The following is a 25,499-nucleotide window of genomic DNA, read 5'->3' on the forward strand; positions in this document are numbered from 1 at the left end:
TTGAGGGATTGAAGTCATTCCTTCAGTTTTGAATTATTGCTCTTACACATATTTTAGCCAACTGCCCCATATGCAGAAACATGCAAAGGGAGGCATCTTTCTCTCACATGTTTACTGGACAACATAAAAATCAGACCACATCCTGGGTCTCCTACGATTCACCTTTCTCACAGAACTGGAGCCTGATTTCTGCTTTAGAGGTGCCAGAGGATGAGAGAACATTTCTGTGCCACATATACACCAAAACATTAAGCTCCTACCATACTTCACATACTAATGATGATTATAGAACGATTTCTCATCTTTTTTCCAACTGTGGCCTAAAGCACAATTTTAAAAATATTTACATATATATAACTGTAAATTTAGCCTAAGCACACCCTGCAAAACACCAGTTTGTATGAGGTACTAGATAGGTCTTTGCTGTTTACCTTCTGGGCACTGACAACTGAATCCATTGATGTTGGATGAGCAGGTACCTCCATTTTGGCATGGTTCCTGGATGCAATGATCAATCTCTGACTGGCACAGCTCTCCCGTGTAACCTACAAAACAGCACAGAACATTCAGAAAATCTAGCAAAAATGAGGCTTTATCACTAAATGTATTGCTAGGTCATTCCAACAGACCATTACTTTTCTTAGTGTAAAATCAACCAAAGTAAGAAATAGAATCCAGGTCAGTCTTCTAATTTCTTATAAAATGAGATTTTTAATTAAAACTTATACTTCACTGGAGAAACATAAGTGGTGAAAACCTAGAGATTATATCAATTGTATTTTACCAGCAGCAATATTCTAACAGCACTAGTATAACAAAGGTTGGTGCTGGGTCCTCATCAGCACCCATATAACCAAAAAAAAGTAATTTTTGAATGGTTTTCAAACATATCTTCAATATCAAACCAATAATCTTTCGCAAGACTTGAAATAAGACTTGACATTAGGAATTATTTGTGCATATGCTGAATGACTGTCATTTGCTCCTACTTCTGGGCTTCAAACAGAGTGTTTATTTTAAGCGAGAACTGTGAAGAACTGCTCAGCACAGTTGCAAACTCTTCCAAATAAGCTCCTTTAAGTTCACAAGCTACAGATTGTGTGTACTGTACTATTTGACCGTAAGTTTGCTTTGTTCCATATGTCTGACGTCTCTAACATGTCCCCAAAAAAATAAACAAACTTACAAAATACAATCTAAATGATTAAATACTCCAAACAATTTCCTTAACAAATGTTACACATTGCCCTTTCTAATTTTTCTTTACCTCAAAGAAACTATCTTAGATGCACAACTGAAGAAGAAACTACATACTACAAACAGAGGCATTTTATTTTTTAAAAGGAACCCTACGTAAAATTGTAAATTTCTTCCATAGAAGCATGTTTAACACAATGGCTAGTGGTAAAGAACAGTAAGCTATGACTAGGTAACATTGTTAATGCAATACATCACTATAAACAGGTACCTAAGACAAAGATCCGAAGGTGAGATATAGGACATGCCTGAACTTTGCTGATGAAGGTGGGGGAGAATCTTATTTTGATTAAATAATTATTTGAAGGCCATCAAAATAAACATTTACGTGTCTTTCGGGCAGCCTAATACTTATACCTGTTCAATTCCATTGATGTCACCATAAAACAGCTCTCAAGTCACCATAAAACAGCTCTCAAGTCACCATAAAACAGCTCTCAACATAGATTGTTATATTTGGAGTGCTAGAGCACTGCAACAGAAAAGGATTTATGAGTTTCCTGTCTGTGTACCTTACTGCTTTCATATGCTACAGAGAGCTGTATTATGATCTTATTTTCTGCAATTAAAAACCTGAAAGAAGAAATTGTTGTATGTTGTATCTGGATTAATGCCCATAAGGCACCTCAACTGGAGAAAAATAATGAGGTTGAAAATCAGAACTGTGCTCTCATGAGGTAGCTCCTCTGGACCAGATTAAGGCACTTGGAGGGATGTCAGCCTCACTCTGGATAACTAGTGATTTTCTGTAATTGTAATTGGTCTTAAATTAACAAAAAATTTACTAAAACAGCAAGGAAGTATTATAGAAGACTACATCAACTGATTCATCTATAGGCTTCATAGTTTTTCAGGTTCTCACATTCAGCTGATTAATTTTGTGAATCATAACACAGAATTGAGTATGCTTAACTCATTTAAACATTTTTCTATCTTCAAAATGTCACCAAGTTTGTGAAAGCTAAGAATTACCCTGGAATTCAATGTGTATCAAAAAGAATGTTGGCACAGAAAGGCAGAAATTACAGTGTTGCTCTGAAACTGGCTACAAAAACCTGATTTCCTACAATTGTCATCATAGCTTGTGGAAGAACTCAGCAGAGAGAATACTTTACATCAGCCCTATGAAAATAAGTATGTCCCATTTTATTATTATCCATAGGGCGTGTTTTGTTCATCTGAAAGAGAATATGATATGGGGATTTCATAGCAAATGTTTTGCAAGTGCTACATATGAAGAGGTGCTAAGCAATCACCATAGCAGGGAAAAAAGCAGTTTTCTGGTAAAATACACTTTAAGAATCATTACACCTATCCATTTTGGGCTGATATTTATCTTCATAACATTTCCTTCTATCAAGATTTGGTAAACATGATCTTATACACATACAAATGTTTCTGGAACTTGTGTATGGAAACACTGATAGTTAAATTCTTATTTACCACTTTTTTTAGTATTTTCCATATTCAATGAGTATTTTTGTATAAATTCATATTTATATGAAATCAGCTCGTTTTTCTGACTATTTTTTATCTGAAGGCACAAATTTGGGGAAAAAAATTATGAGTAGAACACCAGCCTCAGAAGTTAACAATGATTAAGCCAACCTAACAACATTAGACATCTGCTATTAAAAAAATTAAGGAAAATCATTTTTAAAAACTTAAAAGTGAAACCTAAACGTACTACGTGGAGGCAATGGAGCACAATTTTTCAAGTTCCAGAATGTAACAAACAAAGTTAGCTATGTTTGCCTTACCAAGGATTTACAGAAGGACTTGGTCACACTGTCATTCAAAAGGGAAGCTTTCATATATGGAAACCAAGTAACTTCATTCTATTTATTGTAAGCTTTGTTTTTTAACATGAGAAGTAGGAGGGGGTTTGTAGAAGGAAATATTCAGAATTTTGACATTACCTTTTTCCCCAATAGGAGCTAACAATTTCTCTAGAGACAAGGAGAAGAAACAATTATGAAAATAAGGCATAAACTGTATTTTAGAGAAATAGGATTGTCCTGGGTTCAGCTGGTTAAATGGAAATTATAAAAACCAAAGTTAAAAGTAAAGACATGAATGGAAATACACTATATTTCCAAAATATGCAGTAGAAGTACATTTTCTTCTCAAAAATTGTCATGATCTTAGTCATTGTTTCCTGGCATCTCATTATATCAATTTTTACACAATTTTGTTAACACTTTATGAAGCAAGCAAATGAAACACCTGTCCCTAATAGTGACTACATCTTTAACTTACAGAGAGCTTTTAAAAATATGGAGAGGCCAAATAAAAAAAAACAAACCACCATAAATACTTGATGCATATATCTGGGATCATAGTAACAAAAACCAAACCAAACAAACAAACAAAAAACAACAGAAAAAACAACAAAACTTCTAGGATTTTATATCATTATACAAATAAAATAAATAAAATAACATTTATTTTATTGAGGCACTATAATTTGGATATAGTTTGGAAACAGGAACTACAACAGATTGGATCTAAGTGTAACAGCAGCAGTGATACCTCAAAGTCTTGTATATGAGCTGGAAGTACATTTATGTTGCTCTGCAAAACTTAACTGTATAGCTTGAAAAAGTTCAGTTTTCCAAGTGGAAACACTCTTAGGCTTTACAATAACCACATGAGAATTGTATTAAATATCCCCTGAAAGCTTTTTTTACACAACTGAATCCAATAAAAAATTTTATTTCATGGAATCTGAGAAGGTTTTTTATAATCATTCTTGTATTTCTCCTGAGATAGGGAAATTGTAAAAGGAAATTTAGCCTAATAGTACTTGATGTAGAACAATTACCAAGATATCTATCTCAATAAAAGCAAATAGCACAAACATAACAAATACATTTTTTTCCTTTTCTAGTTGGAAAATACTTGTCACAATCCAAAAGAATTCTGAATCAAACATTCTCAACATGACAGTAATGGTAGGGGTTGTTCAAACATTGGAAGTTTGCCCCACTCTGCTCTTTCTCTTCTCATATTGAAATCATTATTCAGCTATATTTACTTATCTTATTAAAGTGAGAGTTGATCCTTTGGCAAATCAGAGTACACCTGCATAATAACTTCACATCTTAGTTTCAGAGCAATATAAATTCAGGTCATTAAAAAAAATACAAATATAGATATTTTTCTGACTGCATGTTTGCTAGTGACTTCAAGCAAAGAGAGAAAAGGTGGGAGTCCTAGAAGCAGAAAAAGTATAATTAAAAGGAAATGTCTTGGCCTTTGGAGACAATGTAGAGCCCTTAATAATTCACCATTGCTAATTTTTTGAACTGCAAAGTTCACAAAACAGTTCAGAGGATAGTATATGACACCCACATTAAAGCATCATTTCCATCCACATGCTTGTGGCTCAGTCATATTTCAGGCTGGTACTTATATATAATCTAGAGCAGCTGGAAGTTTCTCTAGTCTGTGCTGACGTGTGAGGGTAAAGAATAAGAATATTCCTATCGTTAAGGGAATATCAGAACACCCACTCCAGGATCCTGCTTTGGGGCAGAATAAAGTGGTATTGCTACATGTACCTTATATATATATTTCATGCACACAAACACCCACCCGGCATGAAATCCAGTCAACCATTTAGACACAGTCATTAGAAACCTGACCAAAAAATTCATTTTTCCACCTGCTTAGCTTCTATATTGTGCAGGTCTTAGGGGCTATTCTGGAAGCATCTTCCTCTTCTTTTTGTTTTTCCCTTGTTCAGATAAGTTCCCTTTCTCTCTAATATCAGCTGACCAGTATTACGGAAATGAAAGTATTCAGTAAAATGTTTGTAGGAAACAAAACAAATTACCTGCTACAGATCCTAATCTTAGCCAACTTTTAATTTTAAATAATTTTAGAAAATAGATTGAAGTAACTTCTATTATGATAATTGAGTTTGGTTTTGGTAAATTTCAGATAGAGTTTTCTGTAATAGCTGTTCAGTAAGAGCTTTTTCCATCAGCATGTATCTTTAATTTATCCTCCAGTATATGATCATCATATTTAGTTTAATCTTAATTTCAATTAACATGTCTATATTCACTTAATTGAATTTTTAAAACAAATGTTCTTAAAATAACTTCAGAGAACTCGGACAATTGTTCATTAATCAAACCCACAAAGTACATGGTTTAGTTTATAAATTTTTAAAACATTTTCAGGATTTAAGTTAATTCTGAGAGGAACAATCCAACAAGTGCATAATCAGGAGAAAATTTTCTTCCGTTTGAGTGGTGTAACTGAAGAAAAGTGTTTGCTAGTTAGAATGAAAGAATGTTTATTGAAAGTTAAGTTATAATATATACTTAAAATCTATATTGAAAATTAAAAAATGAAAAACAGATTAAGAAAAAGCCGATGTATACTAAATTTTGGTCATTTCTTCTGAGTAGGTGAAGTTCTATTGTTATGAATAATTCACTCATTAGGTTATGGTTCAGATGTGTGTTTTCAATGTCATTTTTCACAGATGAATCTTCCTTTTAAAAACTGCCCTTACCCTGTTGCTGTATTTTCCTTCTTTCCTAGTATCTGAAGTTGCAGTTCATTTCTCTGCATAAGATATGCACTGAATGTTAAAGCAAAAATGCATTATTCAAAGGGTAATACAAAACCTACCAGCCAGACAGGTGCAGGTGAAATTATTCCTGTCATGTTTCTGTGCTACATCAGTGCAGGTTGCGTTGTGCTGACAGGGCTGGCTCTGACAAGCATCAAATTCTTCACACAGGGAACCCCGATACTCATCCTCACATTCACAGAAAAAAGTTGCCTAAAAACAAACAGAATATGTACTTTACAATAAATTTTCAAATATTATGTTTTCATTGAGTACTCCACTGAACAAAGATGGGGTTTCGTTTTCCTGTTCATAACAAGAGTACCTGCCATAAATATATCAACTGCACAAAGTTACTTTTTGAAATCCTAAACCTGCACCAATTTTTCAGCTAAAATTTGTAATCATGCCAAGTAATTTCATCTAGACAAGGAGGCTGGGACCAGATCCATAATGTCTAAATCACTATATATTTTTTCTTCCAGAAATTACACTTATAGAATGGAATAACTGTCAGAATAAGTAATGCACAGCTTTTTCCTGCAACAAAATCCTGCTACAAAGATGCACCCTTTATGCATCTTTGTGCCTGTGAAGGGCAGAGCTGAGGTCTTAGAGACTCACTTCAGTGGTACTTCAGTAGCGACAAATCCCTTCAATTCTGTTAAAACAGGTCTTCTTCTGAATGTACTTGTTACTTTTTCCAAACCCTGTTGCTTAATTAAAGATAAAAAGCACTACACACTTGTTAAAGATTTAAAATACCTATAGTAGGCATGATAGGGCATCCCTAATCCATCTGTTAACAATAAGATAATTAAAACTAGATTTAAAAAAATCTTTAGAACACAAGGAAGTATCAAGTAATCGAAGCAAGGAAAGCTCTCTCATCTGTAACATACATTTAATTAAATCTTACTTTCTTTGTTCATCAAACACTAGATGGCAATATCACTTATCCTCATACATTTCAAAGCCAGATCATCGGGGCAGAAACGAAGCTGTCCCATGCACAAACATTGTAATGCAAAGTACAGAATGTGCGTGCAACTAGAAACAAAGAGATGGGGTTAGTATTTTATCTTCTATTTTTACTTGTGTTTACTTCATACGAATAATCATCTGTGACCTAAGTAGAAAATAATCTTCATGCAAATTATAAAAACTTTACTCCGTAAAATCCAGACTTCATTCTTCCTTACAAATATTACACTGGTAGTGTTTAAACAAGGATTAATACTATATAGCTCCAAAACTCAAAGTCATGGGCATGTTATTTATCAGGAATGCTGCAAGTTCTTGCTAAGTGCAGTCTATATATGTTCTGGTATTACCTAAGCCTCTTCATAAAACAGCTCTGAATATCTTACACATTAGCAATGACAGGCTTCCAAATAAGACTGTAGTTCAACAGAAAGGAAAGAGAGGCAAGCAAACCACAGTCAAAATTATTAAAAACACATAGAACAGTAACTTACTCTGAAGAGAATTCACAAAAGCCACACAGGAAAGGGGCTAACAAAGTGAAACAGTTAATCACTTTTATTTAAGAAGTAAGCAATTAATCAAATGCCCAGTAAGTATTTCCACATTTCCATATAGTATTAGTGGAAAACACATTAGCACAGGGATCACTTTGGCCCTCTGTTTCAAAATTAGTGTTGTCCTCAACATCTCATATCATTGGAGTCATGCAATACCATTGTGCATATATAGGATCAGGACCCAGGTAAATGCACATAAACTTGTTGCCTGCAGCATCCTTTGCAGCCATCCTGACTCTTACTGATACTAAATATTGACTTAAAGTGCTTGTGCTTGTTATTGTTGCTGGAATGGAGTGTTGAGTTTAGACTTAATACAAAATCAAGGTTGCTGCTGGTTTAAATAACTCACCTGTTCTGGATGAACAAAGTGAGATACCACAGCATGTAAAAAACAGCATTTTTTCCTAAAATCGACATGAGTAGAGCATGTGGAAAGATACAGGCATTGCACCTAGACTCTCTGCCTTTCGAAGAGATCAGATCCTTGATCTCATTTAAATGTATTACTGGTGTGTATGCGCTGGAAATCAGAACAGGCTTATCTACGTCTATCTGAAGCTTAAGACATCCCTAAGCAAGAGATTCAAGAAATATACCAAAGTTAACTGCCCAGAGAGGTACCGTGTTTGTTAGGTAGGCACAGGTACATGGTTGATGTATGCTAAATACAAGATGCAAAGTACATCATCACCTGAACCATTCATTGGAGAGGAAGGGAATGTGTGTGCTGTTCACAGACACAAACAGCATGGCTCTGCCTGCACTGAAATCTAATTCCAAAGCAATGGAAGCTGATTATTAGTATTTATTTAAACAATGCAACAGTCAGTCATTGCCTGAATGATATTAATGAAATAGCAATTTACAAAAAGGTCAGATAATACTGAAATCTAAGAGTGTGATACAGACATCTTTACATATGGTGTAGTTAAAAAGATGGGTTTTGAAAGCAGCAAAAGAAAAGCATTGTAACACTTCAGACTGAAATGTCTAACGACAGATAACAGTTCTAAGCTGCAGACAAGTTATTCTGTAGAGAAGATTTTATGTCATCTTCACTTTTCCCAAATTACACTATTAATTTTTATCCTGAAAAGATGACACATACTAGCATATTTGAGGAAAACTAAGTCAAGAAGTAGCTACCCATTAGCATAATGCTAGTAGTAAAGTCACTAGGTAAGAATTCCAAAACAAGCTACTACCCCTAGGCTGTTCATCTGTGTATTTTATTTGATTATGGGAGTGCAAACCTATTACATATCATTTTAGGTGGCAATAAAATACTTTAAAATAAAGTTCTTTAAAATAATTTGCTATTATCCAATCTGTAAGTATCATATGATAATTATAGTTGGAATATAGTACTTTTTGCCTATTTTAAGTAAGCCCAGTAATAAAGTGCTTATCAGATTCTAAATTTCAGACTACAGATACTATAAATGCCATTTATAGTATAGATACCATTTATCTTTTTTTAATATAGTAAAGAAGCTGTTAACATGACCAGGACAAAATGAATGTCTACTCTTTCTCTTTCTGAGAAAGACTTTCAGTATTTATTGCTGCTCACAGTGAGCTGCTATAATATATTTGAGCAAAACATTGCTGTATGACAGTTATACATTCTGCATTAAGAAGCATATTCTATTTAGGAACCCAAGTCCGTATGCAGGAGAGCACACCTTTAGGTATAAAGGAGGCTCTTTTATAATTGGCCTTTCTAGCCCAAAGCTTCTAGCCCATAGAGGTGGCATGGAAATCATTGCTATTCAGTTTAATACATTATTCCTCAGTGCAGGCAGAGGCCAGTTATTTTTGTGTAAATCTCAAGGGTTCTAAACCAAGCAATAACATTTTTTATATACACAATCAGCTCTTCGAGAGAACCGAAGTTATGGAACAGAGCAATCTGTGAAAGAAATCATTTTATCCCCATTGTCAGCAAAATTGCGGGGCTTAAATCTAATGGATGGCCAAGTTCTTTAAAATCCTGCATGGAATCAGAAAATCACACTAAACAAATCTCTTTTAGTTAACACCGAAATTTTTCTCTTCCATTCACAGCTAACTGGTTTGAGGACAACTTATTCTGGTGTAAAGCTGAGTACATGAATGTATAAGTGGTATTTATGTTGGGATCATGCCAAGACCAGTATTATCCTTCTGACACATTAACACTTCCATTGTGGAAGAATGGTAAGCCTGACAGGAAAGCAGAGGTACAAACTTTGTGCATAGGAAGGAAAAGGTATCATTTTGACTCAGCATCTCTTCACAGAACTTTATTCAAAGTGTTCCTTTCAGAATCAACAATAAGTGAAAAGAATTCTGCCATTAAAATCTTTCCTCTCCATATTCACACTCTATAAAAAGCACTAGCTGAGTAGAAGCTAAGTTATGTATCAGTAATAAACGAGTAAAAACTGGACAAGACTTCGAAGTTAGACCGGAATGTGTTTATAGTTTTATGCACTCCATAGATAACAGTATGCCACTGCACTTAGATCACCGCAGAGTGTTAATCACATTTAACTTTCCCATTAAGCAGATGTGTTACTACATTCTTTTACATTAAGCTAGATTTAGAATAAAATTATGAAGTACATAAAACCACAAAGACAATCGTTAATCTTCTTGGCACTGGAAGCTATCACTACAGCCAGCAGAGCTCTTAGTTTGTTCATGGTGTTAGGCCTTTTATGTATTCTTCTAAGGAGTTGCTTTGCAATCTGTAAAACTAGATTGTGCAAAACAGAATGAATTATAGATAAAAACAAACAGCGAATCACAAAGGGCAGGTTGTAAACCTAAAGAAGATTAAAGTTTCAATTCTGCAAAAAGAAGTGCAGAAGATGTGTCTTGTGGGAAACCAACACAACAGTCCGTACATGTAATTTTGGCAGTTGTTTGCTCCATCATTAGGGTAATCATCAAGATATTTTAGAGCATATCTTACCTAAGATGAGTTAAACAAGAGCAAAAATATCCTGCTTAATGAAATATGCACCTCCTATTTTGACCTATGTGGCTTATGCTGGGCCTGAATCAGTTTTTTTCTCCCTGGAGTAGGAAACTGGACATAAATTATGTATATTTCAAAAAACTTCATCTGAGTTTTTAGTGAGCTACCCCAGCCCAGCAAGCTGTCTGTCATAAGTTTGATGGCATGTGAGATGATCACTGGGGATATTCCCTCATTTGTTAAAGTCCTAGAAATTTCAGGAGCAGTTTGTGACAGTGAAAATAAAAGAAATTACATTTCTGAGGTTAAAATTTTGTTTGAAGATAAGAGATATTATTATTAGAATCCTTCTAATTCTAGTTACCATGAATTGATAGATGCCTTTTCATAAACAAGCTTCAGCGTGATTTCTATGTCCCACAGCTTCAGCCACAGGGGTGTCAGCCAACTGCAACCTAGTGCACACTACTTCAAAAACACTGTCTTAATAAATTTTCCTCTTATTACTCTTAGGTTCAAAGAAAAACTGGTGGAAAGGTCTGAAAATCCTTCAATCCTTATTTTTTTCAGGGAAATCAACACACTTACATGTGCTTAAGGGCGACTCTTTTATCAGTTCTAGTTTTAACACATAAAACTTCCAATGTCAAGAGTACAGGTGACGATATAGAGGTCCTGACTTCTGTATTTTTGAGTGACGTACTAACTCCTCTTTCTGTCCATGAAGCAAATTCGTCTTTCTTTTTTAAAGTGTATTTTATTTTACTTGCCATGTCACAAAGATTTATAAAACATGGATAATTATTAAAGGCTATATATGCATTTTCATTAATACAGAAAAGCACTTCTTTTTCTGCATAGATACAGGAAGTAATTTATTTTTATTTGTGAGATATGACATGCAATAAGAAAAAGAAATTAAATTCATGAAAATGGACAAATACCATGAAAACATGGAAAACAATAATATCAATAATATTTGTGAAAGGTTTTAACTCTTATCTGAGAAAAAAATGGAAAAAGTAGACATTTGGATATACTGTTATATATAGTAAATTTGAACATGTGAATAAACATAAATCAAATTCAAGATACTGAATTTGTAAAATAAAATTGTGAAATATATTAAAGCAGAAAAATTAAACTGGACTATGAAATAGGACATTGTATCTGAATTAGTAATTTGTTTGGATACCAGCCAGCTGGTATTGTAGAGTAACACTTACTTCTAAACACATCTTGCAATAATTGTGTTCACACATTACTGCAAGCATTTTAAAATTTCATTTTTGAGAAATTAGATGCTTAATTATTCCAGATGTTAGCACTACCATGCATATATAGATTACAGTACCAATGTAATTATTATTGTTCAAAAGGTCATTTTTCTATCAAACATGCTTATTGAGAATTTAAATCAGAAAATGGTAGCAGATGAACTAACAGTGAATTCCCTAAATATGCCAAATTTTCTTTGCTCACGGCAGGCTCACAGCTGTTAATATTTACTCAACACTTACTATTGCTTTTTACCTCCCAAATGAATATTAATAAAACCAAAGATTAACTGTGCACATTTGTGCTCTAAATTACTTTTAATCCATGAAATAAAATCAACACATATAGAAAGTAACAAGAGAATACAGGATCTCATTCACAGAAGGCCAGGCTGGTTTTGTAAAAGCAGTATATGGGCTACAGATCTGACACATTTGGTTGTTATGTTCTTATGTTACTAGATAGTACAAAAACATCACAGTGGCCAGTGGAATTTTTCTCATTATTGTGATCTCTCAGTGCGGTATCATGTAAAGTTGAAAACCGTACAGGAAAACTTCCAAACATTACCAAATTACTCCATTTTGTTTCCAAGTGAGCAATTATTGGGACATGGAGAGATAACTACTAGATTAAATCAGATCTAAAACCAAAAGAAGGTTGAAGATTTAACAAACAGGAACACATTGTTCTGGAGATTGAGGATCCCAACCCCCCACCACGTGCTCTTCATCTCATAAAGAAATGTTCTCGTATAGTGACAGTAAGATGTAGTAGACATTACCTTATACCTGATTGGAAGAATTGTTTTTATTGACAGGGTATGAATCTTTGCATCTCATCTTAGTTATTTTCTCGCTTTAAGTGCTTGAGTTTTAGGAATAACAAATAAATATACTGTTATTATTTAGTAACATCTGTGAGCTTTAGAAGCCTATTACACAGCAGCAAGGTATGCATACACTCAGAGGACCAAGTAAGACTTACCCTGTGTTTATATTATTATGGAATTTCCACACTACAGGAAATTCACCTTACCTCATCTGGTTTGGTGATACATTTTCCTTTCCCCGAACACTGGAAGTTATCTGAATGGCTTCCCACAGGCATGCAGGTACTGACTTTCACTATCACAGTCAAGCGTAGAGCCACAATGCACTTAGTAACTGAATCATTCAGAAAACCTTAGGAAAAAAAGAAAATCTTACTATAGGAGAAAATACACTTATACATACTAATGCTGTACCACTAGGCAAACAAATAAAACTGAATTGAAAGAAACTGGCAACTAAGAAGAACATTGCTTATATTTCATATACACATCTAAATTTAGTGCATGTAAATAAAAGTTAGAATATAGTTTGGAAATGAACACTCAGCATATTGATTAACAAAGGGAGGCAGGCTGGTGAAATAGATCTATATCCAAAGCTCTAATCTGCTGTCAATTTTCAGATCTCGAATAAGCAAATGCTTTTGCCCGTGACTTTCTGGCAAGTTAAAATATATTTTTTAAGTTTTCTAATGACAGCAAATATCAAAATCAAATTCAGTAGAGAAAATGTTTTAACGAATTTCTAAAAGTTACTTCAGAGCTAAAAAGCACACAGATTGCAAACTGCATTACATTGGTAACAGATGGCTGTATTTTTACGAAATTTGCGAGAACATATATACACAGCTTGACAGCATTTCTTTGTATGCTTGCAATACAAGTACTATTGAATGTCTGATCTGATTACTCTATAAGGTGGTATTCCAGGTATAGGCAAACAAAACATGAAAATGGAAACATTTGACAAGGAACAGCAAAATTCATTAATCTCTGGCTAGCAGCTCTAAATGCATGGAATTAAAAAAATGGTTAGAAGCTATTAAAACACACTGGAGCATAACATCCCTATCACCCATATTTCTAACAGATATACCTGGAAAATAAAAGACAGCAGAATAGATAAAATGAGGCACATACACAGCCCATCACATACACAATTAAGTCAGAATTCAAATCAGAATACATATACTGCTCCTATACTTCACTTGTGCTCAAACTGCATTGTTCCACCCAGGTTACAGCCCTTTCATGTGTGGCACCAGTTTGCTGTTTTGTTCTAGGAGCTTGTAGCAGAATAAATGTGCTGTGACATAAAAATTGTGAGTTTGATATAGTGTATATACTGTATGCAGAATATATGCATTAAAAAAACAAAACAAAACCAAAAAACCAAAAAACCAAAAAACCAAAAAACCAAAAAACCAAAAAAACAAAAAAACAAAAAAACAAAAAAACAAAAAAACAAAAAAACAAAAAAACAAAAAAACAAAAAAACAAAAAAACAAAAAAACAAAAAAACAAAAAAACAAAAAAACAAAGCAAAACAAAAACAAACCACAAAGATTGTTCCATAAATTGGCAAACTTCAATTTGACTTCACTTTTCTTGGTGTGGGTAGACTCCTGAGGGTCTAAGACTGTTTGTAGTATCAGAATGGGAAGTTATAGACACAGAGCCATTGCAGAACTATACTTTTCTTACAGGAATTAAAAGAGAGAATTTAATTAAAAACTGATGTGGGTTTTTTTTTTTTTTTCTAAATATCCTGAGTTTTAAAAGTAATGACAGTAAAAAGGTGCAGGAATGAATGACATAGAAAGTTTTCTCTAATATTTTTCACTTTAAATACTAGAATCCATTTACAGCCTTAACCTCAAAAGAAATTCAAAGATGCAATCTGGCTTCTTGCACTGTAGACTGGAAATCGCAATACTTGAATACATAAATAGTTAAGCAGAAAAAAAATAGTACAAGATAATATTTATAATGAACAGTAATAAACCTAAGTTTCGTGAAACTCTGAATTTCAGGTGAATTCTCTTTCCAGAACAGCTGCTAAACATTAATTTCATTTGGCAGATCAGAGTGTCCAGCATGACAAATTTTACAAATTCCATTAAAAAATCACATAGAAGACTTCCATTCTTTGTTCTCATTTCTAGGTTTTGCTTTTTAAAATCTGCATCCTTTCAACAAGTAGTGGTCTATGCTAGATACAATGATCCCTAAACCGTATCTTCAAAGCAGGAAAATCTCATGTCCCATATAGATGTCATCAGCTTGACTATTGCCTCTACAAGCTAGCTAAATATTCTAAAGGATCAGATTAAAAAAATATATATATGTATTGGATATAGTTCCAAATGTCTAATGGTCTGTTTTGGCTAGTAAACATTACTGTAATCTGCTGACCTCTTCAAAGCAAGCCAATTAATTCTGGCCTTAATACACACCCCATTTTTAACCATCTGTTCAAAGATGCAGCCAGAATGATTTCCTTTAACAACTGAATGAGATTGTCACTGGCAACCATGCAATTGTATGTGAATGCTTGAAAGAATGTGGTATTTAGAAAATGTCTTTGGGTTCACATTTGCCTATCTGAAGCAGATTGTTACATATTCTTCAGGACAGTTCCCTAAAGGAGTATTAAATCAACCTTCTTTGTACTTTCAATCTTGTTACTATTTTGGTATCAAAAGCCCTTAGGCAAACCACTAAAAAAAAAAAATCATTATTCTCACTGGAATGCCACATATTTTCCTGCAATTTCTAATTATTTTGCCTAATTTCCAAAGACTAAAAAAATAAAAACATGGCTATGTATTTTCACTCTATAGAAGTTGCATACAACTTTCTGAGATCTCCAGCTTTTAAGGCTAGAAGAAGCTTGACTGATCACCTGAATATGATACCCTGCTTAACTCAGGTCATAGCATTTCAATTAATTCCTTCTCCAATTCCCATAACAGCAACTGAACTAAAGTGAGTTTTAAGTTCTATTTTTAACTTCCAGGTAGGAGAATAATTTCAGAAGCACGTTTACAGCTCACTTCGTCTAAGGTGTAGGGAAAAACATTACAGCTTTTTATACCAGAAAGTAATTTTGTTCAGTTTAATCTTCCTGGTTTTCTAGAGCTAGTTAAAACATAATGACATCAGAGTATTTTAAGCTGAAGAATTCAGGATAGAGCTATTTATAGTAATATTACGGAACTAATTTTAAAGCCTAATAAATCATAATATGATCTGAGAAGTTATTTAGATTGCAGAGGAGGTGTCTTCAGCTTTGTGCACACACATTGATAGTCTGAGAAACACCTGCATGATTTCATTGGCACGATGTGTGGTAACATAAACTGCAGCTCATTCCACTCTGATAGTTTCACCTACTTACACCTAGGAGCACAAAGTACATATGCTTCTGTTTCTCTCACATCAAGAAAAAATGAAATATAAGGAATAAAGTCAAAATTAAAGATGACAGGTGTCATCATGTCTAGGTGCATTCAGCAAGGTCATATCGTGCCATTCAGATTACCACTACTCAAACATTAATTGATTGATTGTAGGTTTTCTAGGCTACACAAACTGATTTGCTCCCTTTGCAAGTCTCATTTCTGAACAATACCTTTTTCTAGGCACAGCAGACTGAGGTCAGCAAGCTGGTCCAAGGTAGACTGCCAAAATAAGGAAGACAAGCTAATAGGCCACCAACTCAGAACATTATCTGATTGCATATTATGTTAATGGAAGGCACAAACTGTAACTAGCTCTTGGTATGCACCTAATACTATTACACACTCTTGCTTTTGCAATCAGCTCAAGTGTATTCTACAGAGTGACTATATGTATTTCAACATTCACCTATGGTTGAAACAATACTACAAGGGTGGTGAGGCACTGGAACACATTGGTCAGAGAAGTTGTGGATGCTCCATCTCTGGAAGTGTTCAGGACCAGATTGGACGGGGTTTTGAGCAACCTGGTCTAATGGAAGGTGTCCCTGCCTGTGACAGAGGAACCGTATGATTTCAAGGTCCCTTCCAACCTGTCCTGGGCTCAGCCGTAACAGTTATTTTTCTCCTTCTTAGTAGCTGGCGTAGTGCTGTGTTTTCGACTTCAGTCTGAGAATGATGCTGATAACACACAAATGTTTTAGTTGTTGCTAATCAATGCTTACCCTGATCAAGGACTTTTCAGTCTCTCATGCTCTGCCAGTGACGAGGAGCGCAAGAAGCTAGGAGGGAGCAGAGACAGGACACCTGACTCAAACTAGTCAAAGGGGTATTCAATACCACAGCACGTCAAGCTCAGTATATAAACTGGGGGAAGTTACCTGGAAGGGACTGATCACTGCTCAGGTCAGGCCGGGTATCGGTCAGCAGGTGGTGAGCAATTGTACTGTGCATCACTTGTGTTTATTGTTGGGTTTTTTCCCCTTCCCTTTTTAAGTTTTATATTGTCTCCCCTTGTTATTTCCCTTATCATTATTGTTATTAGTAGTAGTTTTGTATTATTCTTTAGTTACTTGACTTTTATTATCTCACCTGTGGAGTTTACATTCTTTCGATTCTCCTCCCCATCCTGCCAGGAGCAAGGGGGAAGAAGGAGGGAAGTGAGAGAGCAGCTGCATGGTTCCGAGCTACCAGCTGGGCTTAAACTACAACACAACCCAAACCATTCTATGATTCTATATTTTTACAGCAGAAATACAGCAATAGCTCCCTATATTAAAGTTCCTGTTTACAAAAATATACCTCTTTGAGTCCACCTAAAGATTTCTTGGGTGAGAGAGAATGACTGCGAAGGCAGTTGGACACTCACAATGAAGCACCAGTCCCCAAGTTTCAACTTACTTTTAGCCTGGTTTCCCAAGGAAATGAGACACCAGCAAGATGTCTATCAGTTTCCATCTGTTCTGTTTTTCTCTCTTAACACTTTCCCACACCAAAAGCTTTTGGGGTCAGTAGCCGACTTCAACATTTTGCAAAGCAGTGGAGTTCTCAAAGACACTATGTGCCTACAGCTTCCCTGCGCTGCATACAGCCTCAGCACTAAGGGCACTTCTAAGTCAAAGTGAGTAGGAAAAGAGTAAGGGCCACAGAACAAGGTGATCTCATTTCTCCACTCCATTCCCGGTGTACAGTAGTTATTCACAATTTGAAAAAAGAAATTTGGATATATACAATTGTAAGAAAAACAGTATCAGTCCTTTAGGAGCAAAACATTGGTATTGGGTCTGCCTGCACCACATCTTCAGTTCATGTCATGTAGTAACATAATGAAGCTATAATAGTTCTAGACCTGATTTCAGCTTCTAGAAACAATATGGCTGCTGTCAGAACATACTTCACCATAGTTTAGAAGCCTTCGTGATCCAGAATAGAAGCTACATAAGTACGTCTGCTAGTTCATCCACAAATAATGGAAAGTTACAGAATTAACCTAAAGTGTAAGAGATCAAAGAGGAATTTTCTGTTTGACCACATCTCTCACATCACAGGAGAAAATGTTATCCAGCAAGCTGAACAGGAGTGGTCAATATGCTCAACCTTTTCTTTTGTGGCCATTGAAATTTGCAGGCACAAGAATAATTTAAAGAAAGGAAGCTGGGGAAAGGGGATTGATTACAGTACTTGCCAAGGGGGAGGGGGGGGATGGAAAGAAAAGAAAAAAAAGAAGAAAAAAGGAAACAAAAAAAAAAGAAGAAAAAAAAAACCAACCACACAAAGGGAGGGAGACTTAAATTCTAGTCCTTCTTCCTAAAATTTTATGTCCAAATTTTATACAAAGATTATTTCCTGTCCATATGACTCACACTGTCCATGTATCATATGATATAGCTAACATTCAAGACTATGAAACCCACCACAGGGATCTATACTAATCACTGCCATGCTTAAGTACCTTTTTGGATCTAAGCATGAAGTAGTAAACTCCGTTTAACTTGTAAACCAATTTCCCTCTCTTATGGCATTGCATATCACAATCTCAAACAGCAGTTATTCATCTAGCAAGTCCAGGAGAGCTCAGTCCTTCCACTCATTCATGGAAGTGATGTTCAACTCATTTTTGAGACCTAACAAATGAAAAAGCATAAGATGTCCTCATGATACATTTGATTGTGAAAATTTACCTTTACATGTTGAAATAGTAGAGGAATGTTTTTGATTTACAAATACACAATCATTTATAATTTTTTCCATGACCCTAATGGTCAAGGTCATTAAGGCCTATCGATACCCTCAGGGCCCTGACACTAGCACTGTTTTACAGTTTTTGAAAAAATGGGTCAGGAATCCTTTCCTAGTTTGCCTTAGAATTATTTTCATACATAAGCAGAAAACAGTAAGTGAGAAACAGGTAGTCAATGACATTAGCAATCTTTGATGCAGTGCTTCTGTACTACCAGTGCCATAGGATATTTGTACAGAACATCTGAGCTCATTCTGTAATGATACTGCTAGGCAACATAGCATCTGGGGATACAAAAATACAGCTGCAATAACAAAACTGCTATTTTGCCCAGAAATAGCATTTTTGATAAGTGGTACAACTCCCCCAGATTTTATCTAGATCAGAATGCTTACTGTGCTTTGTCACAGAAGCCTTGGTCAGATACTGCTTTTGAAAGTAGATATAGATTTTAGTGAGAATCAGTTCAAGAACTGTTTGAAATACTTTATTTTTCAAAAATTCACATGGAGCAGCAATTTAAATAATTTTTTGTTGTGCTGGTAAGCAACTGTAAAACTTCTCTTGCATTTTTTTTTTTTTCTCCAAACTGATATCATAGTCACATTCAGTTTAAAAATAGATATGCTTTCTTCTTTCACTACCAGTACCAAAAACTCATCCTGGGCTCTGAAAAATCAAACATATACTTTCTTCTTAGATGTAATTTCCATTACAGTGATAAGGATAAACGTGCTGCTGGTCAAGTTATATTCTCAGTAACATTACTGGAACTCTGACGGGGACAGATTGACAGTTATAGTGTTACACAGGTGTAACAGAGAGCAAAGTCTGGTAGGAAATACTACCAAAACTTTGGGAAGAAATAGCACACAGCTTGACTTCCAATCCAGAGCTCAGTTTTGCAGGACTCACAGTTAAAATACATTTATGAACTGAGCAAACTGGTTGGATTCACTTAGCATAGAGAAATCCCAAAACACATATTCAATTACTTTTCCTCTAAAACAAATAGGAATTTCTGAATTTCAATGTTACGAAACAATTACCCACCTTAATAGCTTATCTGGACCAAAACCCGTGAGAAGATTATGAAATAGTCAGCCAGCAAGAGTACTCTTACACTTATGAAACCACTTGCATACAGCTTATTAAGGAGATGTGACAGTAGCATAGAGTATGACCTTCTGTCATGGCTTCAAGGACTCTGCTTACTGTCCAAAATAATGGTGAAAGCCCAGTGAAGGGTGACAAGACTGATCTTACAGATTTCCTATATCACAATTTCCCCGTTGTGTGCTTATTTATCAGCATCTCAACAATGCTGCCAAGCTAGCAGCAAACTATTTTGGGCACAAATGTAGACCACCTGCACCTCTGATACTACACTTTGCAAAAGTAGTTAAGTGTGGTGGAATACAAATGGCATAGCTGATAAGGGGAGCTGTGGTAGATGGGATCGCAAGGTTGGCCAGGGTTTATCTATAGTGACTGGTTCAACTTAAAGACTTATGAGTGGCTACCTACATATTACAAGCATTATTAAAATGTGCCTCACATTTCCCTTTAAATTAATCCTTATTTTACAAATCAGGTTAAGCAGTGTGCCCAAGATCTCACAGTGCAAACAACCATGTGATCAACTGAATGTAAATACCTTGACTGTGAATGGGTCTGAAAAGTCATATTTGAAGAAAGAGAAATCTTAAAATTAAATAAACAAACAAAAGCTATTTTGCCAAGAATTACAAGTTTGAGCAGATGCATTTCCAAAGAAAATAATTTCCCACTGTTACTTGCTAGAAGTAGAAGTGAATAAAATTAATTTTAACAATATATTAAAGATTACTCTAAAAAGCAAAAAATATTTAGATGCTAGTTTAAAATTTAATACAATGTATTAAAAAAGTAAATAGTCAAATGTTTACATCTGTTTACACATGAGATGAGGTCCACGTAATTAGATCATGAAGGACAGTGTAGGATATTGATTTTTATCATATTTATAAAGATACCCTTTCTTATATAGCCTAACAGCATTCTTCAGAAGGATTTGGATATCAGCTGAATGCTTAACTTTTTGCCTTATAGAGTGATCTTTTAAAAAAGTGACTGAAATAAACACTTGATTGAATTTTTTATGCTCTTCACAGTTCTGCTGCTGCTATTGTTTATCAAACAGCCATTTTCTGCAAGGTTAGCTCTCATGCCCAGAACCCCAGGGAAATGTTCACAGTTGAGCACAATGCACAATACTGCCTACAGTAGGGCTCTTCCAAGCAAATTGCACACATAGAAATGAAAACCCCATTAACTGGAGCACTTGTCACCATAATTCCCCAGCAGCAAGGCTGACTTGCACAAAAGTAACTAAATAGTCATACACACGCATTACTGCATGACAGCAGAGCAGCAGAACTGCATGAACGCTCCAGCTATGGCATGTGCAAGGCAATGTGATTGAATTTAGTCCAGAGTGAAAGAGGGTTAAGTCAAACAACTGCACATATGCCATGGGCTAAGAGCTCACACAGATGCTCAGCTGACACATGGTAACTTGTTAAAGCTAGAGTAACTTGATTATGTGGCTTTCAGTGAATTCAATTTACACATCTCCTTTCATGAAATAAAATTGTCCTATTTAATTTTTGCTAAAGTAAAAACAATTTCAACATGCAGCAAACTGCTTTTGATGGAAATATGTCTCTGTTTTAAAGACATGTAACAACACAAAATACAGCATCCAAAAGACAGTTACAACTTGTTTCCTAATCTGAAATTCTGTAGCCAGATAAAAAGTGCTAGATCAGACTCTGTTCTTTCAAAATATCTCTCTAGATTGTTTTTTATATAGTATTTTGGACACAAAGTTTCATTTTGCCTGTTCAACATACCTGCAGTTATATTAGTGGTGATCACTTGTTAATGTATGAAGAGAGATTGCAAAGAGATTCATTAAATAACCCAAGGAGCATCAAGAGAGCAAATAACTAATCAGAGCAGAGGTAACAAAGAAAATACTTTGCTGCACTAGAAAGCCAGGACAGCATTTTGGGTAGGGAAATATTATCCTTTCTGATTCCATATGTACATATGGTTCACGCACTTCTTAAAATACAACTGATCTCTTGTGCTTGAGGAGCCAAGCATTAATTTTGCTTTTAAAGCAAAACTTCAGAAAGTTTTGCGGAATTCAAGCCACCTGATAGGTGCTGGCATTTGAACAGCATCAGTATTCTTCATAAAGATTCTACAGCATCCATTTCCAAATGTGTTCATACAGCTACCAAGTTTACTTAAAGAAATACTTCTAAAATACTTTACAATTATGGTTTAAATTGATTAGTTAAATTGATTAGTTAAATTGATCTAAAAGGCCAGGCATCTTGCGGAAAATCAGATTACACACCTGGTCTATACCAGTTTTTCTTTGCTGTGATGAAAATAAAGATATTAAAGATTGTACTGGAGGATTTATTTTCTATTCAGATAAAAATATTCATTCATATTAAATGTTCAACTTTCTGCTTTATTATCTGCAAGGTCTTACCTGAGAAATAGCAGATTTCCTTATATATTTATTCTTTTTATTTTATAAGCAGACAAAAAATCTAAAAAAATAAATGTAGCAATATCTCATGAAAACTGCTTTTCAAGCTGCATCATGGAAGCGCAAAGTCAAAAAGCAAATAATTTCAAGACATTTACAAGCATTTTTTTCAATATAGATATACAGGGGGGTTTATCATATTACCTATGGGGAAATGGAGGCAAAGTAACAGCACCCAGCTACTATTTTTCTGAAACAGCTCCTGTCATTGCAGCTTCAGCAGTGGGCACACCAAGGCAGAAAAGCAAGTTTTCCAACATTTTACCATGGAAGCTGACGAGAAGCAGGTTTTGTCAACAGAGTTAATATCCTAATAACCATGATACAGACCTGAAAACATAATTGCATTTTTTTGACGTTTTTGGGAGAAAGGAACAAAATAGGTTGCATGCATGCAGTCAGCCCTGCCAACTCCATGCTCTACATTACACCCAAAATCTCTAAATAAACACTTCTTAAAACTGAAGCAATAATCATGAAATATGTAATTTTATTACCCAACCTACCAAAAAAAAAAAAAAAATTGTAATGGTATAAAGATTTTAATCAAAGGTTTTAGTATATGTTGGGTTTGGGTTTTTTACTGTTTTGATAGCATACTGTGTTTTCAGAATAAATGTGCCAGTTTTCAATCAGACTGTGATTGCATGCTTGAATAAAAAAAGATGCATGCAACAAATCATAGAAGATCTTTGAGACAGTTGCCATACAGGTTGAAAATGTCCTTCAAGATCCTTCAGCAAGGCCTTTTTATTTTCTAAAGGAAAAGGTTAATGCATTTTTTTCTCAAGAGAGATATTATTTGATCAATTTAGTAAACCTTATGCACTTGCAACAAGCTTGTATAGAAAATATACATGTTCCTGTATACGTTCCCAAACCAAGTATATTATTCCATGAAAAAAAGACGTGATCAATGTTGGGTGGATTAGATTCCAACCAGAACACCCTTTAGTAATAAGCAGCACTTTCAACTCACCATAAAGATTCTTAGCTGTAACCTATTAACATTCATGAGTACTTGAGTCTGTAAGACATGCACAAACTGACAGGGTATCAGGGCACTCACCTATTTTTTTCAGACTTGAAAAATGTATTTTATCTGATTTCAATTTTTCAAGATATTTTGCAATGAAGAACAGGTGTGTGTGACAGTAACAACAAAGTTTTGCAGTTATTTATTTCAAATATTCTAGTACTATTATTGCTAGCATGAATATATGAAAATCCTGAATTAAAACAAATATTGATGAGATATTTTGTAAGTATTATAAATAATATATACAAGAATAACTCATTAACTTCAAATAATATTGGGACAAATATCATGAAGCTATAACTCTACTGAAGTAAAAGGCAGACTTTCCATGAATTAATGTTTTAAGTGTCAAGAATAACTCATTAGCTTCAAAGAATATTGGGACAAATAGCATGAAGCTATAACTCTATTGAAGTAAAAGGCAGACTTTCCATGAATTAATGATTTAAGTGTCAATTCCTTAACCATCATCTCATTAAAAGTATGTTAAATTCCCTTCTGCTTCACTTCCCAACTATCTCTTTGGCAAAACTCGACATCCACCCATAGCAATCCAAAGAAAACAAGACTTCTTGACTTCTTAACATAAAATGAAACGTTTTTGTTGCAAACAGTGATCAGAAATCAACAGTTCATCTGTCTTGTACTACAGATCAACCACTTAGTGATTGCCTTTGTCTAGTAGTAATTTGACATTAAAAGCCATCAGCACCTTGGGATATCCTCTGTGCTTCACCCTACACATACCCAGTGAGTGAATCAGTAATTTCAGGGGCTTTTTCACTTCAAAACCTAAGCCATATTGGACCTTTTTTCCATTGGCTAATAAATATACTTTCTAATAAAACATAATAAATTATTTTAGAAGACTGGCAAGTCTATAGTACCAAATCTTACAAACGCATTAAAAATACTCAAAGCAAAGCAGTCATTGTAAGAATGTGTTACAAAAGGTACAAGCCAGTCTTCAAGTTAGTGCTTTTATCCATCTACTGGGACTTATTCTAATGGGGTAAATGCTGTAATTAACAATGTAATCATGCTGCATTAATCACAGCATCATAACTCTTTTTCTGCACTGCAAGAGCCTGTTTGCAAAAGCAGCAGCCATTTTATAAATCACATTATAGAAAACAGACTGGTCTTTTTTGTTTAGTTGTATTACACTCTTCTTCCCTTAAGCCTTTCATTCTCATACAGTGCAGGTACTGTCTGTGGGGCACTATGATCAAAGCATCTATTTTTAGATCTTAGAGACAGCATTCTTTCCATCCTCTAGACATTATGCCCTGAACTGCATGATCAGCAAATCAGTACATTACTGCTGACTTCTCAATCTTGTCTAAACAACTTTAAACTTGTGCCATCATGAGGTAACACAAAACAAATAGTATTTCCCTAAATGTTTTAACTTTGACATAGCTATCTTATTCAGAAAGATTTGCAAGAGGTAATTAAAGTTCCTTGCTGAGTAACAAAACTTCGAGGCAACACAGTGAGAAGTAACTCAAATAAGATGCAGATCAAAAGACACACACACAAAAACAAAGAAAACCCCGTGCTCAATCTTCCCCATTTTTATTTTACAGTTCTATTTAGAATTTTTTTTAAAACTTGAAAGAAATGCATTTTACAGAATCCAAAAATTAAGAGAAAAAAATCCTTTAAAAATTCATTTGAATAAACAGAAAAATAGTGAGGAGGAAAAGGAGAAAATATAGTAAGTAAATCTATCAGCTGGCATGGTCCACAGCCTTCTGTGTGATTCCATGCTTATGATATCCTACAGTATCTTGTGGCCTTGTGGTTGCTCTACCTTAAGTATCTTCAATAAAAGCACATGCTGCATTATTGTTCTTTTATATACAATCATCAAATGTGACTTATCGTACCTTAGAATATGTTTGACATGTATATCAAGAATCATACAGGAAGTGCTGAAACTGGCAGTTTCCCTATTCCTTCCGTATTTCATCTTTCTTCTACTCAAGTGTTTTAATAGAAGTAAATGATTCTGGGAAAAGCTATAACTAAATTAAGGCCACATAGAATAATTTACTCCAGCAAATTGTTGAGTTATCTCATTACTTTTTTATATCTTAATATAGAGTTGCAATGCCTCAGGACTAAAAGATATGCAGAGGGAATGTTTCATATTCATTTCCTATGAAAAGCACTACAG

General features: G+C 34.6%; 1 protein-coding gene across 1 annotated transcript in view; it reads right to left on the bottom strand.

Annotated features, from left to right (window-relative positions):
• Nucleotides 1-25,499, bottom strand: part of DNER (delta/notch like EGF repeat containing) — a 129,478-nt gene that overhangs the window by 37,893 nt on the left and 66,086 nt on the right. The window contains exons 5-7 of the mRNA XM_030494671.1: nucleotides 12,674-12,819; nucleotides 5,905-6,058; nucleotides 432-545 (exon numbers count right to left, since the gene is read on the bottom strand). Of these exons, the coding sequence (XP_030350531.1) occupies nucleotides 432-545; nucleotides 5,905-6,058; nucleotides 12,674-12,819 (414 nt within the window). The remainder of the gene's footprint in view (nucleotides 1-431; nucleotides 546-5,904; nucleotides 6,059-12,673; nucleotides 12,820-25,499) is intronic.

Source organism: Strigops habroptila, chromosome 8, assembly GCF_004027225.2.
Source record: "Strigops habroptila isolate Jane chromosome 8, bStrHab1.2.pri, whole genome shotgun sequence".
Classification (NCBI taxonomy): Eukaryota; Metazoa; Chordata; class Aves; order Psittaciformes; family Psittacidae; genus Strigops; species Strigops habroptila.